General features: G+C 43.1%; 1 protein-coding gene across 2 annotated transcripts; it reads right to left on the reverse strand.

The window, feature by feature from the left end:
- Positions 1 to 1,345: 1,345 nt before the first annotated feature.
- NUP50 (nucleoporin 50) lies at positions 1,346 to 18,470 on the reverse strand. Of its 2 annotated transcripts, none has more exons than XM_057556758.1 (8): positions 18,081 to 18,470; positions 14,016 to 14,094; positions 12,199 to 12,282; positions 8,485 to 8,671; positions 6,793 to 7,107; positions 4,920 to 5,001; positions 3,171 to 3,289; positions 1,346 to 2,181 (listed from the first exon to the last, which is right to left on the reverse strand). In XM_057556758.1, exons 2-8 carry the CDS (start codon positions 14,082 to 14,084, stop codon positions 1,979 to 1,981), a joined length of 1,059 nt encoding a protein of 352 aa, XP_057412741.1. In that variant the 5' UTR covers positions 14,085 to 14,094; positions 18,081 to 18,470; the 3' UTR covers positions 1,346 to 1,978. The 2 variants fall into 2 exon arrangements, with proteins under 2 accessions (XP_057412741.1, XP_057412740.1); XM_057556757.1 differs by having other exon boundaries at positions 6,793 to 7,458.
- Between the last annotated feature and the right edge of the window lie 259 nt (positions 18,471 to 18,729).

Here is an 18,729-nt window from a genome sequence, read left to right on the forward strand (position 1 = left end):
CACATATCCAGTAATTTAACAAGACAAACTATCTTTACCCAGGGGTGGGGGGTGGATGGGGGTGTGAAGAGTTAATCCAATCATGACTTTCATGCCGTTTTTGGTGAACATTCCACATCGCATGCAAAAGCAAGCAGGAGGATGCACGAAGAGTCCCCAAAGAGGTCTGAGCGCCTTACTTTCTGGCAGGACCCAGGAGCACGCGCGGCTAAGCTGTGACGTGCTGAGGTTTGTCCCCCTTATTTCCTCAGCCCGTTAGCAGCTGGATAACCCTAAGGTCAACAGGGCAGGGCCAGGGTTACCTTAACAGCATCCACCACCTGTTGACTAAACTCCTCATGAACACTCCCAGTTGTAAAAAGAGCAAGGTGACCGCCCCTCCCCCCAACCTCACGCCACACCCGGTCGACGCCACCCCAGCCCAACAGAGCGAGCGCCTCCCTCTGCGAGTGGCAGGACGGACGAAGTCGCACGCTGGGCCGAATCCTCCCAATGGAGCCAGAAAGATGCGAGCCGCAGCGCAAGCGTCCTGAGACTCTGGCGCAACTACCTGACCTCAGGTGCTTAAGAGTGACACATCGAAACATTGATTCCCCGCCTCCTTTACATCTAAAAGTTAAAGCTTTTTTTCTTTTTAAATAAAAGCAGCTGTACTATCTACACTGATTTTGACTTTTTTTAAAGTCAAGAGACAGCATGTACTGAAGATCAGAATATACGAGTGTGAGCCCTCAGGCACGGACCCTGAGCCTTTAAACAAGATCATCTGGTACCAGCATCAAGTGATTCATGAGGAATGAATGAAAGTGGACATTTAGAACATTAAACTTCACCTCTAGTTCATATGACCAGAGTCTTCAAAGAACGCTAGTGTTAGTTACCTGACAGCTATGGAGAAGTGACGTGGGTATTCGTGTGTATACCCATGGCTCCCTTCCAAATGGACATACTGAATATCTTACTTTTTAAAAAGTAAATGGAAATTTCAGTATCAAATGCAGAATACACTGCTGTCTAAAAGTTAAAGGCAACATTTACACACATAATTTTCTCTTCCATTTCCTTATTGCATGTTTCCTGGTTAGTTCACATGGCTCCTGTGTAATAAAACTCCTATGATCTAGTAAGTTTAGGTTTTAGATCCATAGGGTTCATCATGGTACAAATAACCAAGAGCATATTCTCTTCCTTTTGTTGTATGGTTTAACCCTTTCTTTTCTATAAGGGTCTACAAACTACAAATTTGTGCTTTTAAGTCTCATTCCTGGCAATCCCCCCCATCCCATTTGTCTCTAGGGGAATACAGAAGTAAGAGCACCTCATGAATAAACCTACAAAACCAAAGAACAAGCTACTCATTTCCTATTAAAATGAAACAGCAGTTCCAGAGTCACAGTAAAGCAGCCGATGGGGTTACAGGTCAGCGTCCACACAGAAAAAGCTGAAGGCAAACATCCAGCGCTCACATCTCAGCTGTAAAATAACACAATAAAGCAAAGCAGGAACACCTCCGCCACAGCACGGCAGCACGGTTCACAGGGACACACATCAGCCAAGCCCGCCAGAAAGAAGACCGCTACAGGCAAGCTCCCTTCTGGACACACCGCCGCGAAAGGCCGCGCCGGTGGTGGCAGCTGACCCCTAACCCCTGGGTCGGAAAAGCCTTTGGGAAATCTAATCGATACCCTGATTTCAGTCCATTAAGAAATCACCTGTGGTTAGTTTAAAAGTGAACATAAAAAATCTTCCAAAAATTTCCTTTCAAATGTATTTCACACATTAGACAGTTCTTAAGAAGGGAGGATAGTTTCTTGACACTTAACGTTAAAGGTTTTATTGGCCATATTAATCTTCCTCACAAAAGTTTTAAGTTATCTATAAGTCCTAGAATGTCAAAGCAGGAAGAGAAGAAAACTGACTAAGTTTCAGGGGCGGTGGGGGAGCAGCAATGGGCAACAACCGCTCCGCCGAAGTGCGCTCAGGCATCCTTTTTCTCCTGTAAAATCGTGTGCAGCTCATCCGCATCCTCGCTTGTTTTGACCCGAATCAACATGGTGACCGGGGTGGTGGCGTTCTTCTCATCAGTGGGTGGGTTTGGGACGCAGACAATAAGCACATTGTTTCTCCCGGTGCGAGTACACGGCATGTTGGGAGGAATGAGAACGTTGAGCAGTATGTTGCCTGCATTTAAACAGACGGAAAAAATGCATCAAAATATATAAACCATAGTTCCGTGAAACTACAGCTCTAACAGGCGAAACATTAAACGCCAGAGCCACCGGAATATCCTAAGGACGGCCACAGTTCCCTGCCAGACGCCAGCACGGTGTCCCCGAGAGAGGACCGTGGGCCTCTGGCAGGACGCGGACTGGGCCTCCCTGAGGAGGACCCGCCTTCTGCACACCTGCCCCAAGTCTCCCACAACCACGGCAGCAGCCCGAAACCAGCAGCGCTTTACAACACACCGTGCTTTCTTGCACTGCAGAAAAAACACGCCGGCACGACGTGGAGGCTTCACTATGTCATTCGAACAGAGAATGGTCAGCAGAGAAACGGCTCTGTCAGAGGCCAGCACCGCTCACAGGGTGGGAGTGATGTTGCTATGACAGTATCACAAATTAGTCAAGTCCACAGGAAAGCCTCACAGAAGTTTCTTTCCAGGACACAGTCTGGTGTAGTCTGCCACCACCGACCACTTCCCCTTAGACCCGCCCCGAGCCCAGCCACTACCTCTTCCTTTCAGAGGACTGTTTTAAGGGTGAAGCTGGAGGGTGGGGTAAAGGGTGGACAGCAACGAGTTAATGAATATTTGCTACATAAAAAGGATTCCTTTAAATGGTTAATTTCCCTTGGGTGTTTACTACACCATCCGATTTACCTGTAGCTTCTTAGTCACATACCTAGCACGAAGGAAAATGAAAACCATTTCGGTTACTTCTTGGCAATAGCTTTCAATACATCCAGGTTTTCTTACACACTACTACCCTGGTACTCGACTAAATCTATAATTAGTAAGTACAGGATGAATGTGGACTGAACAAACTCTATTTCGTTCCAAAGAACACATTAATATACTTGAAAATCTCAATGACTAAATCAGCAAAGCAAAGGGCTTTTACATACTATGTGATTATGATTATTTTGTACCACCTGAAAAAAAAGATACCCACCTAAATTGGTGTCTGCCCGCACTAAAAGCTGAGTCTTCTGATTAGCTGTAGGTTTTAAATGCAGAGTGCCTACACCCTTCTCTTTAAATTCATTGTCTTTCTTGTAAAATAGTTTACACCTACAGAGAAAAATAATAGGTACGATCAGACAATGACAAATCACGACAGTCACACAGTTTTCTAACAGCCCCTGTTCACACTTGTGTGGAAGTCTGTTATTAAATGACAGCAGAGGAAGCTTAGGAAGAGCCTTCTATTGACCCAGATCAGGTCTGGACACAGGCAGATAAGAGAATCTGGTGAGACAGGCTGGAGTCCCTCCATATTTTTTTCTATTATACAGTGGGCCCTACACAACTCTTTAACAACGCTTCTAAAACCATCTTTTCTCAAAAGTCAGTCAAAATCACAGCCTAGCATCCCACACCTCCCTGACGTGCTCCTTCAGCCCTGAGCTCAAAAAAACTGACCTGGTCCTTAAAGAAGAGGAACAAATACAGAACAAACACTCTGCCACACCCACCCCACCCCCCCCTTTTCCTATTTCTTATTTTTGAATTCTCTGCAGGACTCCTTCAATTTTTGATGTCCTAAGATGTTGAAATAAGTCTGGAAAACGTGCTTAAGCAAGGCCTAAAATAATGCTGTCAAATGTCTCCCCAGCCTCCTGTCACACATCTCCTTAGGTTATTAACAAATCAAAACTACTGCCTGTTCCTTTGATTTACTCTGATTAGAAAAAAATCTTGGGAATTCCCTGGCGGTCCAGTGGTTAGGACTTGGCGCTTTCACTGCTGTGGCCCAGGTTCAATCCCTGGTTGGGGAACTAAGAAACCACAAGCCGTGCGGTGTGGCCAAAAAAAAAGAAAAAAATCTTAAGTCAGGGTCATTCCTTTACATCATCTGTGTAATTAAATTTTAAAACAGGCAAAAGGAATTGCTGGTCTCTTTTAAAAGTTCTCAAAAATAAACAACATTTGGGAATCCCACAGGATTTGGTGATTCACACTATGAAAATTGCTGACTTAAATCTGAAATGTTTGTATTAGAAAAACACATCCAGGGAAGCTTCTAAAAGGGCACAAATGTTTTTCAGTAAATATCTTTGTTAAAAAGCACTAATTTCATTGAGAGATAATTCAAAATTTCTCTTCAGCCCTCTTCTGAAATCAGCAGCTCTCATTAGACAAACAAGCAAAACCCAAAAACCCCAAACCAGCTCTCATCGAGGGAAAGATAAAGTATTTACACATCCTTAACGGGAAGGAATGGCTGCTATGGAGAACTTTTTGGCTGTGAGAAAATCCACGAAGGTTAACGTGTCTCTAGGAAGGAATCCGAGATGCCACCTAATTTAAGGGCAGAAGTAAAACCAAACCTCAAATCAGTGACTAGGTGACTGTCTTTGTAGGGGAAGGAGGAGGGGAAGAGAAGAAAAGAGAAAAAGGGAGAGAATGATGAGAGGAGACTGGGGCAGGAAGATCAAAAAGAAAAGACTGTCTCTAAAGCACTTAAAAAGCAGAAAAGAGCTAAATTAACAGAAAAGAGTAGGATACGCCCAGCAGGAAATTTTTAGACTTAGATTATTTTTAAATAAACAGGCCAAGAATTCTTCCTTGTTCCAATTCAAAGAATGGACACAGCCGATGGGATGCCCAGTAAGTTCTGCAGGGACAATGTCACCTGAGCTCTCCAGCCAGAAGCCTCTTTCCACGTCTTTGAAAAGTGGAATTCGTGACTCTTACTTACTTTTTGGAGTAAAAAGCATCTTCTTCTTTTACTTCAGTAACTACTACTTTGGGTGGCTCATCATTCTCTTCTTCATCTCCACCTTTTATAAAAAACAACACTAATTCAGTAAGATTCAAATCAAGGGCTTGAAAATGTGACAAAAGTAGTTAGTTACCTACTCCCCCGCCCAACCTAAAAATTCCATGTAAGCTGATACAGAAACTGAAACACAATCTAATCGTGCTGGGGTGGGGATAAGGAGGCACTCACTGGATTTTTGCAGAAAGCCTTTGAATCAAAGTGTCTGTGCTTGTATTCAGTGAACAGGCAAACTCACACAGGAAAACAATCAGTCAACACTCACATATACTCAGATTACCCACTGGGAAATAAAAATCTCAGATGGGCTTCCAACACTTTCATCCCCGAATGCTCCTGTGACTGTAGCTGCATCCCACCAAGGAATAACCAATGAGAGCAATGACCAAAGACGATGGAGAAAATAACAACTTTACAGGACAAGTTGTCAGAGAAATTAGTCCAAAGCCAACTGTAAGCAACTTAAGCTCTGTCTGGGCCGCCACGCCCCTGGACATGCTGGTACCACGGGCACCCTCCCGGCTGAGTCCAACAGCACTTCCCTTCACTCCAGTGCCTCAACCTCAGGGGAGAGCTAAGTCACTGCTGGACACAAATTACAACCCCCTTAAGGAGAAAGCAACTGCATAAAACTCACTGACTAGCGACTAAGAAAAACAATTCTGGTGCTCAAACAATTCAGGTCACAAGCTCATTTCGATTTTAAGAAGGCACTCCTGAGTTAGGCCCTCCAGCGTGGGCCCCGGGCATCTGTTATTTTAACAAGCTCTCCAAGTCTTCCTGTGCATAAGACGTGATAAGGAATAAGGATAAGGAGTAAGTGCTTTATGGAGGGCATCCTGCTGAGATGGAGACTTAATTCAAACTCGACATCACTTCCACAAGCAGCAGAGTCCCTGTGACTATGACAGGCTCTCCCTCTGTCATATTTAGGGCAGAGAAGAAGGGGGGAACTCTTTATTCTATGCTTTGCCCTGGAGGGCCCTTGCCTGAGGATACAGGTGATGAGGGCAAGGCAACATAAGGAGAGTTATACATAATACATAATATTTAAAACATAGTATTTTGCCCACTGGCAAATCGCAGTTTTCCTTCTCAAGGATCAATATGCTGATGCCTGAGAGACGTACTTTTAACTGCTTGTAAGTAAGAGCCTACATACACACAGTTTGTTCACAACCACCATGTGGTGAAGAGGGATTATGACACAACCCCTCTTTTTAGGGAGCTAAGAACCACACAGGGAGTGGAGGGGCTGGGATTAAGGCCTGGTTTGGGGCACTAACACGACACACCACAGAAACTTCTAGAAAGGTGGCTGCAATCCAGACCCATCTTGGGAAAACACTGTCAATTTGTTCCCCCACAGCTATGAAGTCTACCTTTTTTAGAGTATGGTTTTGCCGTGTGAATTTATTTATAAGCAAATCTCTTAAAAACAAACAATTCAGTGAACGTCCATCATGAATTTTTCAATAAAATACAATTTTTTTTAATGGAAAGCCAAGTATTTGATAATTTTCAAAGTCACTGTGCCAGATGTTTTTATATTATTATTTTTATATTCTTAATCCTTAAAATAACCCTACCAAATCGGTCTTACTCCATTTCACGAATAAGGAGACAGACTCAAAGAAGTTAATCAACTCTGTCCAGGATCACACTCACGTTGAGGAAATGATGGAGTTGTGACGTGAATCCAGATCCACCTCGTTCACAAGGCTACGCCTTTCCCACCAAATACAGAACTCCCACAGATCTAGAAGACTTCCAGGGCTGACTGTGTGTTTACCTTTGCAGTCGTTACCGCCACCTTCTGCTCGGCTCGCCAACGTTTTAGCGGAAAATGGTGAAGAAACTGGTTTACTCTGGGCAATATCTTTGCCAAATAAACTGGAGTTTCCAGACGAAAATGAAAATCCAGTCAAGGGGCCAGAGTTTAAGGAGCCCAAAACAGAACTATCAATTTTCTTGCCGAAATTAAATGAGGCACTTGTTGCTCCTAGTGACGGGTCCTTGTTCTTTTCAGACACAGCCTCCACCTTCTCTTCAGATGTATCCTCAGTTTTGTTGCCATGAAACAAAAATGTTGACTCTTGCTGTAATTCTGTTGAACCAAACAGGGAAGGAAGCTGTGTTTCAACTGATATTTTGTTGGTTTCACCTTCAGAATTACTGCTGCCACTGTTCCCATGTTGCTGTTCGATGCTTGCTAAGTATTTCTCATAGTCTTTAAAGATAGGTGTCAGATCACAGAGCGGGTTTGTATTCACGTGCTTCACGATCCAATCCCGAACAGAGCAGTTTAAGGCCGCCAACTGCTTATGATAGGCATTCCTGTGGCGGGCGGCACTGGAGGTAAGGCCAGAGGAGGCAGGCTGCTGACTGTCGCCATTAGTTTTGGGATTTGAAATCTTTTTATCGACCAAGGAGGTAGGGCCGTTTACAGCAACAGACCCTACAGGAAATTACAGTTTTAAGAATTTATTCAGAAGTTGATTTAATTAAGTCATCTTGATTTTCATACCACTCTGTCTTCGTATTTTGTGCATTTACTGTATCCTATTTTTGTGACAGCTCAAGAAGTATGTGCACATATAGTATTTGGAAACTAGTTATTACAAAAATCAAATCAAACATTATATATATGAATATATCTATTTTTTACATGCTTGCATTAAACCGCTATAATTTTAAAATAATCTTTTCCTTCAAAAGGATGGCTTTTTTACCTAAAACTGTCAAAATACTATGTTAGTATAAAACTTACTCCCCAAGGTTGTAAGGAGGAACATATATTAATGCAGTTAAAATCTTAATAGAAAGTACTTATCTTAATCACACTAAACATTCTGCCAAATTTAAATGAAACAGTATATACTCTTAGAATAACTAGCTAAGTATAATCCAACGAGTCAGGATCATTTCTAAGAACCAAAGATTTTAACCCATGTTCCCATTCTCTGTTGTTAATCCCAAGACTTCTTGACCAATTCCCTCAAAACAGGATTAGGCAATCAACATGTCCTGGGCAAAATCAATCTAGACTGGGAACAGCAAGGTATGTGGCACACAGGAAATTCTTGGTACATGTATAATGAATGAGGGGGTGGGATGGGAGGCCTTTACAGAGGGTCTGCTAAGAGCTTCTTTTTCTCCTTTGACCCTTAGGTTGATTCTGAGGTCATTCTCATTTCGCAGGTGAAGATTTGGAGGCTCAAAGGTTAAGGAATTTCACCGAGGTCACACAGAGCTGGTAACTGGCAGAACTGAGAACAGAACCCAGGTCTATTTTGGCCTGTGGTCTACTCATTTACTCTGTAAAGAGCCAAAAGCTCCCTAATTTCCATCCCTTTCACCATTACCCTGTTTTTGCTCATATAGTCTCAGGACCCAGAAAAAGTACAAGAAAAACGTCTTTGAAAGTTATTTTTCAAAGATCATCTTTACACAGATGTGACTCGGGGTAGAAGAACCTACTCACCGAAGGTGGCCTTGGTCTCGGTTGCTGTCCTTGCACTGGAGAAGGGCGGGGCACTAGTTATGCTGTTTCCGTTTGACAGTCCTTCCAAAGGCTTCCCTCCAGCACCATTACCAAATCCAGAAAACCCTCCTCCTCCAGAAGGTACAACCAAGCCTTTAAAATCTTTAAAGGCCCCTCCACTATCAGACTGAAATATAAAGAAAGAGCACACATTAGATAACTCTACTTTTCTGTCTCCAAATAAGCAAGTGAATGACAGCATTATCTTGGCTAAATAGTACCTAGAATCCTTATGCAACCAGCATTAAAGGAAACTGCCAGCACAAGCAGAAACAGAACACGGATTTTACTCATGACAGCTTTGCAATCTGAAGCTGCCTTCCTAAAACAGGAAGGATAGATGTCATTTACAGTGAAATAATTTTTAAAAATATATTTAGGATATAAAAGGTTAAAAAGACTAATTCAAATAAATTCATGGACTCACCACCGAGGCACAGAACTGTAACTAAAAACACATTCTCAACACAACTAAACCCCAAATGAAAGATTTTTCATATACTACTCAAAGACCCTTTGCCTAAGGAAGCTGTAGAAACATCAAGTGAGGTTAACTAAAAGTACTTTACCCACTACTTACAATTTCCTAAGAACTTTTGTTGCTTTCAGCCTGCTTTCAGTATACAGAAACTTGCAAAGTTGACTGAGTCCCAATTCTAGATTTTCCGTTAGTTGAGAAATCCAGAGGCAACATTTCATTCCCAAGGTCTCCTCTGCTTTCTTTAGCAAGGTCTTTCTCGCAGACCCTTCCTGCTGTCGGTAGCTCGCTCCCATCTCTAACCCAAGACACCCTGGAAACGTCTGGCGTGCCTTATGCAATTCTAAGGCTGCTCTCTGCCCCTGGGCTGCTGTCTGCGCTGTTGCTGCCTCTTCACTGTCGCTTGTCCGCAGCTGGCCCGTCCCTCCTTGAGCCTGTCTCCCCTAGGCATCTCGTTCTTCATCATGAGCTCCCACTCTTAGGCCTCTTCTCATCGCCCCTGGCTTCAACCTCCTTGATGGGGAAATTTCTCAGAGCTGCACCACCTCTCACGCCACTTCCTGTTCTGAGTGGCCAATCAGTACACCTAGTGGTCTCCTAGAGAACTCCACTTGGATGTACCACAGGCCCTTGAAATACATCTTTTTTTTTTTTTTTAAGAGATGTGCATGGCAGCCCAGATGGCAGGAGAGTTTGGGGAAGAATGGATACATGGATATGGGGTGAGTCGCTTTGCAGTGCACCTGAAACTGTCACAATATTGTTAATTCGCTATACCCCAATATAAAATAAAAAATTTAAAAAAAAAAAGAGATGTACAATTTATTTATTTTTTTGGCCACACCTGGAGGCGTGTGGGATCTTAGTTCCCCGACCAGGGCTCGAACCTGCACCCCCTGCATTGAGAGGCGGAGTCTTAACCACCAGACTGTCAGGGAAGTCCCGAAATACATTTCTAAAACAAAATCGATCACCTCCTCCCTAATGAAGCTGTCCCTCCCCCCGGTATCTTCTTCATGAAAGAGCCACCAAATATAACTTGGCTCAACACCTACATCCAGCCAGTCACCAGTCTTAAGAATGAAATCAGGCCAGAAAAGAACTTGGAATAAAGAAAAATTGAACAGAGCCACCACAGAACATGCAGTTCTGTAGGTTTATTCCAAGGATGCCACCCAAGATGTTCAAACCAGCCTCTCCTGCTTGACAACAGATGCCCAGGTCACCAAGACAGCACTCCCGGGTCTGGAATTTACTTGAGGGATGAGGACTGCACTGGGGAAGAGTTATTAAACATGGAGTGATGGCTGCGTACTGACCACATGGTTTCAGCTCACCAGTTATGACTCATCTTTTAACCTTTGGAACACAGGGATGAAACATTTTAATATGCCATATTACACTAGAAGGAAAAACAAAATGGGAAACGCTTCTATTATTCTCAAAGGTATCAGCCTACCCACAGCTCGATCCTAGGGAGCAGATAACACTTTGAGAATATCTTACATTTTCCCTTCTTACTTCCAACACCCACTTCCCTTGCTTTCCTATTGCTATACTCTTTTCCCTCTTCATACTGTCACTCAACTCAAATTTGTCTACATCTATATCTTATTTCTGCAATTGGATGAATTCCCTTTAAGGTACAGATCTCTTATTTACTTATTTATTTACTTATTTATTTTTTCTTCTTTAATATAAATTTATTTATTTTATTTTATTTATTTTTGGCTGAGTTGGGTCTTTGTTGCTGCGCATGGGCTTCCTTTAGTTGTGGTGAGCTGGGGCTACTCTTCGTTGCAGTGTGCGGGCTTCTCATTTGTGGTGGCTTCTCTTGTTGTGGAGCACGGGCTCTAGGCGTGTGGGCTTCAGTAGTTGTGGCTCGCAGGCTCAGTGGTTGTGGCTTGCGGGCTCTAGAGCGCAGGCTCGGTAGTTGTGGTGCACGGGCTTAGCTGCTCTGTGGCATGTGGGATCTTCCCGGACCAGGGCTGGAACCCGTGTCTCCTGCACTGGCAGGTGGATTCTTAACCACTGAGCCACCAGGGAAGTCCCAGATCTCATATTTATTATCTTTTTCTATCTCCCATGTTCTACACCAAGGATTTTCACAAGTGTACTAGGCATTTTAAAAAGCATTTATTAATAACCCAATCAAAAAATGGGCGTAAGATCTAAACAGACATTTCCCCAAAGAAGACATACAGATGGCCAACAGGCACATAAAAAAATGTTCAACATTGCTAATTATTAGAGAAATGCAAATCAAAACTACCAATACAATGAGGTATCACCTCACGCCGGTCAGAACGGCGACCATCAAAAAGTCTACAAGTAATAAATGCTGGAGAGTGTGGAGAAAAAGGAACCCTCCTACACTGTTGGCGGGAATGTAAATTTGTGCAGCCACTATGGCAAACAGTACAGAGGTTGCTTAAAAAAACTAAAAACTACCATACAATCCCACTCCTCGGCACATATCCAGACAAAACTATTGATATAATTCGAAAAGATACTTGTACCCTAATGTTCACTGCAGCACTATTTACAAGAGTCAAGACAGGGAAGCAACCTTAATGTCCACTGACAGATAACTGGATAAAGATGTAGTATATATATATATATATATATATATACACACAATGGAATGTTACTCAGCCATAAAAAAGAATGAAATAATGCCATTTGCAGCAACATGGATGGACCTAGAGATTATCATAGTAAGTGAAGTGAGCCAGACAGAGAAAGACAAATATCATGATATCGCTTATATATGGAATCTAAAAAAATGATACAAATGAACTTCCTTACAAAACAGAAATATGACTCACAGACATAGAAAACAAACTTATGGTTACCAAAGGGGAAAGGTGGGGGGAGGGATAAATTACGAGTTTGGGATTAACATATATACAACACTACTATATATTAAATAGATAACCAACCAAGGAATTACTGTACAGCACAGGGAATTATACTCAATATCTTGTAATAATGAATTAACAATGAAAAACCATTATATGTATTTAAAAAAAAAGACATTCTTGATAGATCACATAAAAGACAATAATTTTTTAAAAAAAGCATTTATTGATCTGACTGCTCCCAGAGGTGGAAATATTCTATAGCTCAGAAATCAAGTTAGTGTTTAACACCAGAAGCTGTAAGAAAACACTCACTTCAAATCCAACATTTCTACGCTTTGCTCTCTTTATGGCTCTATTCTTCAAGACTTCCTCACTGGCCACGGAGAATGTTCCCACCTGCAGGAGTGTACAAATTAAACAGCAACAAGATAAGGCCAAAAAGGAGATAAAATGCTGAACAAAAAAGCTAGACCAGACAAACTGATCGATATCTTCTGGTTTTTAAGTAACACAAATTATGGAGAGGGCACATTAAGTTAAAGTTTACGTCTAGTATCTATCTTGTGAATTCCAATGCTAGTTAGGCGAATCAGAAACCTTCCAGAAACTACAAATCCAGACTTTATCACAATTCAGAGAGAAGAGCGCATACACAAAGTTCTAAGAAGACTGAGACCATCAAAACTTTGGCGCAAAGCTGTTCATGATCAATTCTTTGAATATTTCAAACATATTCAAAGATGTTACCCAGATGCCCAAATCTAATCTCTTACAACTATGGTTTTCAAAAATAAATGTTATGTTCATAATACACATTATTTTACAGAAGAGCTTTGCCCATTTGCCCATGATCCAGAAGACCACTGAGACTGGGGCTCTAAGTCACCTGCTGGAAACCTGCTGAAAATCTTTGGCTTTACTTCAACCCCTCTTTTCACCCTGGAGGAATGGCATAAAATATTTTCTGTAAAAAGTTCTCATCTATACTTATTTCAGATAATGCTAAACTTAAAGAGATCTCTACACCCATAGAAGGGACCATTTGGCTACACCTGACCCAAATTAAATGTAATGTCCTTCCACACTCATTTCATTAGAATCTGTCCAAATGGAAGTCCTTTCATTCCTGAAGTATTTTAATGTCAAAACAAATCATTATATGGTAGGCCCAGAATGTAACTGTGCCTAAAACCTGGAAAGAACTAAAGTTACCAAAGACTTGCTTAAAAAGTACCAAGTCAGTCAGAATTGTTAAAAGCTCTTTTAAAAGCCCATACTTGTGATTTTGGTTTCCCCAAACATACCAGCACACATATTTGTAAAGGAAAAAATATTAATATTAGAAAACAGATTGAGAAAGAAGGAAAACAGCAGTCTTAAGAATTATCTTGGAAACACTTTTGCAGACTCTTTATAATATACGTCTATTTTTTAACCTAGCACACTTCTACTAACTTGGTGCAGATTTCCTTAGTGAACTGGTCCGGGAGTATCAAACTGCTGATGAGGCACTTTAGAAATGCAGCTGTGTTCTAGTCTTTGTAAGATAAAAATTAAAAGATTTCCTCAGGGAAGACCATTTTTATTTGGTTAGGAAAGAAACTAGGCCATCTAAATTCTATTCCTATTAACGCAGTTGTTGGGGGGTGGGGAGTGTCTCCAGAATATGAAATAAAATGAGCCTCCAAGAAGCATTACAGTAAGGGAGGCGACCTCAGTCTTCTAAGATCTACAACTGTGCGCGTGGCAGACGAAGACAGTGGTGGTGAACCACTTTTCAAGTCTGAGTGCTGGCAGCGTGCTCAGTTCATGCCTAGATCATTCACTCACCCTTCAATCTGGACTAAAACCACAGGCTCAGAATGCGCCAATGAAACGCTACATGAAATTCAGGAGGAAGGTGCTTCTACAAAGGAGCAGAGTACTTAGGGAATAGTTGTTAATGGAAAAGCACACCCAAATGTCATCAATTTCTAGACTAAGTACAGATCATAAGAAACCACACTATTTCCAGTTCCGGATGTTCTTAAAAAGGCCTTTTAATTTTATCAGAATCTTCATGAGGAATCCCAAAATTAATTTAAATTTGGAAGTAGAAGGAAATCATTCTTAGGGAAATTATTTTTTACCTCTTCTGCTTCATCTTCTTGATCCCAATTCCTATCCGTCAATTCCTTCTCGGCAATTCTTTTGGCCATATTTTCGAACCTAAAAGCAAAAAGGTTAGAAGTAATAAGTTTACTTTTCTAGAATATGATTTAACTCTTACAAAGAATTTTAAAAATTCACTCTAGCATGAAATGAGATAAAAACATTCCTGATACCAGTGGGCACTGCTTTAATGAGAACTCTGTAACACTGTGAGGCTCCTAGTGTCACGAATCCAATAAAGATTACTGGAGGAGGCAGTGAGGTCCTCTAAGGCACAGTGAACAATATACTAAATCAACTGCATTTGAAAAAATTACAATGAAACACTGATTTTTAAAAATCAGAAATCTAAAGAACTGAATAATAATCAACAAATACTTAACTAACTTATTCCATGCAACTTATACTTACACACAGTCTTGCTACAGGCAAGACATTTTTAATATTTAAAATTCTCTTAAGGATGATACAGTAAAGTACAACCTTAGTTAAGAATTTGAATAAGGTATTGGAAATACCTTCCCAACATGAGTACAGATGGTCCCTGACTTACAATGGTTCGCCTTGCAAGTTTTCAAGTTTACAATGGTGTGAAAGCAATATGCATTGAGTAGAAACCTTCTTTCAGATTTTGATCTTTTCTCAGGCTAACAATAGGTGGTATGATATTCTCTTGTGATGCTGGCCAGCGGCAGCAAGCCACAGCTTCCAGTCAGCCAGCCACGCCATCACAATCGATGTACTTAACAACCATTCTGTACCCATACAGCCATTCTGTTTTTCATTTTCAGTATACTATTCAATAAATTACATGAGATATTCAACACTACTATAAAATAGTCTTTGTGTTAGATGATTTTGCCCAACTGTAGGCTAATGTTAAGTGTTCTAAGCACATTTAAGGTAGGCTGAGCTATGATGTTCGGTAGGGTAGGTATATAAAATGCATTTTCAACTTACAGTATTTTCATCTTATCATGGGTTTATTGTGACGTAACCCCAACATATGTTGAGGAAGATCTCTATTCATCTTTAGGCTACAGACAAGTTGATAGTAATCTATTTCCCAAGACTGAACATTTAATTACCCCAAATTGCATATTTCTAAGCTAGGACATCATTTAAAAGTTCAAAACATGATTAATATGGATGTGTTAACATTCCTAGAATTTTTAACTCTTCAAAAATAAGCCATCAGGGCTTCCCCGGTGGCACAGTGGTTAAGAATCCACCTGCCAATGCAGGAGACACAGGTTCGAGCCCTGGTCCGGGAAGATCCCACATGCCGTGGAGCAACCAAGCCTGTGCGCCACAACTACTGAATCTGCGCTCTAGAGCCCGCAAGCCACAATTCCGAGTCCACGTGCCACAACTACTGAAGTCCACGCACCTAGAGCCCGTGCTCCGCAACAAGAGGAGCCACCGCAATGAGAAGCTCGCGCACCGCAATGAAGAGTAGCCCCAGCTCGCCGCAACTAGAGAAAGCCTGCGCGCAGCAAAAAAGACCCAACGCAGCCAAAAATAAAAATAAAACAAATTTATAAAACAAAAAAAGCCATCAGCTCAACTCCTCAAAAACCATGGTGTTACGGGGAGGATTAAGAGTCAGGGATTGACGGTGTTATCTCTACGAGCACTTATTCAAGGTGGGTACTTGTATCCATCCCTTAAAATTTCCAATTTATTTTGTGATCCTAAGATCATAGATCCTTTGCTATTAAAAACAGAAACAATCAACGGAGAGCTCCACTGTGAGTGTTGTGCTGGATTCTTCCCTAACTTACCAGTTAAATGGACCAAAAACCTCCATTTCCTCTGCTACTTACCTTGCCCAGGAATTTATCGATTAGTTTGGAACACTAGCCAGGGTTCCTGAAAACCAGCCTAGCTTCCTTCCTATAGTCCTTCCCCAGTCTCATTTGCCCTCAACACCACAACCCACCAGAGTAAGTTTCTAGAACCTCCTGGTCATTAAGATACAAACTTACACATCACCCACTGCATGTTAGTATCTATAAAATAAAATTCCAATGCTGGCATTCCAAAGTCCTCCAAAATCTGACCCCCTGTAGGGTGATCACATAGGGCTTTTCAACTTTTAATACTCCTCTAATAATCTCTCAATTTTTCTTTTACAAGTGCTTTTTTCTGATTACAGAGTAAATGGTTTTAAAGTCCCAGATTCTAAAACATAAGTGAGAATTTACATAATTTTCATTCATTACCTACAAATCCTCTTTTTTAATGCCTCCCTCCCAAACACTTGGTCAAGTTTTGCTATTAATCTTTGTCGTCCAGAAAACAAACAAGGTACCCTTACACATAAATCCTTACTAAACTTGAACTGTTCAGAGGCCAGGTCTCTGCGTGGATTCTTTTGGGCCATTTTCCTACTCAGTAACTAGCACCTCCACCAGAGGGCAGAAGAGGGGAGAATCTGAAACAATCATTTTTTGCTATCAACTATTAACATAATAACTTAACAGGTATTAAGATTAACTGGCAAAAAGGGGTGGAGCTGAAAGTGCAAAACCTGTGATAAGCGTAAAATTGTAACACTAACACTAACTCATACCCACAACTGAAGAGACAACTGGCATACTGAAACAACCTAACTTAATGTAGCTGCTTCCTGTTCCACCATATTTATCCCATCAGTGACTAACCAGAGGGCGGGTATCTTTGTTTCACTCACTCATGTACCTCAAATCCACTCCCCCCCGCTCCCCCAATGGCTGATGGTCCGGCTGTTGCAGAATCAGAGATCTGGGGCATGAAGTATTTGAGAAAATACTACAAAATGCTAGAATCCAGTTTTGCCATTTTGTTGCTGGAGACCTTGGGCAAATTATTTAATTTTTGTGCCTCAGTTTCTTCATTTGTAGAACACGGAGATGTTGTGAAATTTAAATGAGATACACAAAAAGCTTAGTTTAGAACAATGCCTGGAACACAGGAAGGACTCAATAAATATTACTAAAGGGACAAGTTTCGTTAGAAGCAAAGGCTACAAAATACTACTTCTCCTCCCTAACTTAAAAGCTGTAGTGTGGGAAAAAAAGAGAATTAACTCGAATTATGAGTCTGGCTTTAAAAAATACGTTACCAAATCCATATTTTATTTCAAAGCATGATACTTCAGACAATAATTTTCTTTTTATGCCAGAAGAGAAAAAGGAAAAAAAATCCCTGTAAAGTACTTAGCACAAAGCCTGGCACCTAGAGTCTTCTGTGCTATTACTAAGAACTTAAAAACATGTGGGCTTGTAGTTTAAAAGGCACCAAATTATAAAATGATTACTAGGTATGAAGCACACCTTGTGATAGCAACTCGAAACTTTTGGTAATTGGAGAAAACTTTATTTGTGCCCGACATAGGGAGGTATGCGATCTCTACCACCTGGTGCTGCCCTACCTTCAGTCCACATCAGTTTTAAGACGGAAACAGATTTGAACATACTCGATGGCGTGATGCCCGGAGGAAAAAGGGAACATGGGGCCGGAACCCGGAGACTGAAACGCTAGGGAAAAACGAAATCTCTAACACTGCTTCTTAATCGGACAGCCTAACGAGTGATCAGTGGCCTGAGACTGCACTAAGAAAATGAAACCAGACCAAGGAGGTGGTGGAAAGAACGAAAAGAAAGAGACGAGTACCGAGAGGAACCGCTAGGAAATAAACCGAGGGGGCCTCGCCAGGACGGTCCCTGCCCGCTCCAGCTCCGGCCTCCGCCAGGGCCGCAGGAGCCCCGCGCCCGGGCGGGCCTTACCCAAGTCGGACACCGCAGCCCTGACAGGCCGGCCCCGAGCCCGGCTTCACAAACACGCCCGACTGCGTCGCTGCTGACACCGCGCCCCACCCCGGCTCGCCCATTACCCGCTCTCCAGCCGGGGCCCCGCACCCAGCTCCTTCCTCCCAGGGTCCCCATTCCAGGCCCGAGTCCCGCACCCGGAGCCCGGCTTCCTCCTCCCAGACCCGGGCCCCGCACCCCGGCTTCCGCGCTCGGCCCCCGCCCCTACCGCGCCGCCCGCCCGCCTCTCACCTCGCCGGCGGCAGCCGCGGCCCTCGCTGGGTTGTGGGTGCGGCGAAGCCCGGGTGCGTAGCGGCGGGCAGGTGCGAGGTCGCGGCCGCGGCGCTCGGGTCTGAAGCGGCGCCCGGTCGCTTCCGGTGCGCTGAGAGACTCGAAGGATTCGGTGGTCGGCAAGCCCTGAGTCTCAAACACCATGTCCCTCGGGGACCTCGTCTCTCTGCGTTGGGCAGTGAGGGGGAGAATCGTCCGTTCAGGAGGAGACCTTTGGGAGAACGGCGACCCACACGCGCCACGCCGCCATTTTGTAACTCGAATCTACTCCTCACGACCAATTCGAAAAAAAGGGAGGAAAGAAACGCCCGCGTCCAGCTACTACGCAAGTGCGCCGGAGCCTTGGTTTGCAGCTCCTCCTACGGCGGCAGCGGGGCGTCACGCGGCGCATGCGCCCAACTGCTTTGAAAGCGGCCGCCGGAGCGCTCCCGGCTCACGCATGTGCGCGCGCATGCGCGCACTCCACGCGCCGGCCTCTAGGGCAATCGGCGCCGGCAGCCCGGGGTTAGCGCGAGTTGGTCACGTGTCGGCGGCCGTAAGCGTTTGAGGCGGCCGTAAGCGTTTGAGACGTCCGCGCGCCGGTCGCTGCTGGTGGTGGGCGCGGCTGGGA

This window comes from Balaenoptera acutorostrata, chromosome 11, assembly GCF_949987535.1.
Source record: "Balaenoptera acutorostrata chromosome 11, mBalAcu1.1, whole genome shotgun sequence".
In the NCBI taxonomy this organism is placed as follows: Eukaryota; Metazoa; Chordata; class Mammalia; order Artiodactyla; family Balaenopteridae; genus Balaenoptera; species Balaenoptera acutorostrata.

What these genes read in the sequence shown, in the direction of transcription:
- NUP50 (XM_057556757.1), bottom strand. Translation starts at nt 14,084, where the DNA reads ATGGCCAAAAGAATTGCCGAGAAGGAATTGACGGATAGGAATTGGGAT. An exon ending in AAGAAGATGAAGCAGAAGAG is followed by an intron (nt 12,283 to 14,015) that starts GTAAAAAATAAT and finishes ACACTCCTGCAG; the next exon opens with GTGGGAACATTCTCCGTGGC. An exon ending in GATGCTTTTTACTCCAAAAA is followed by an intron (nt 3,290 to 4,919) that starts GTAAGTAAGAGT and finishes TTTTCTCTGTAG; the next exon opens with GTGTAAACTATTTTACAAGA.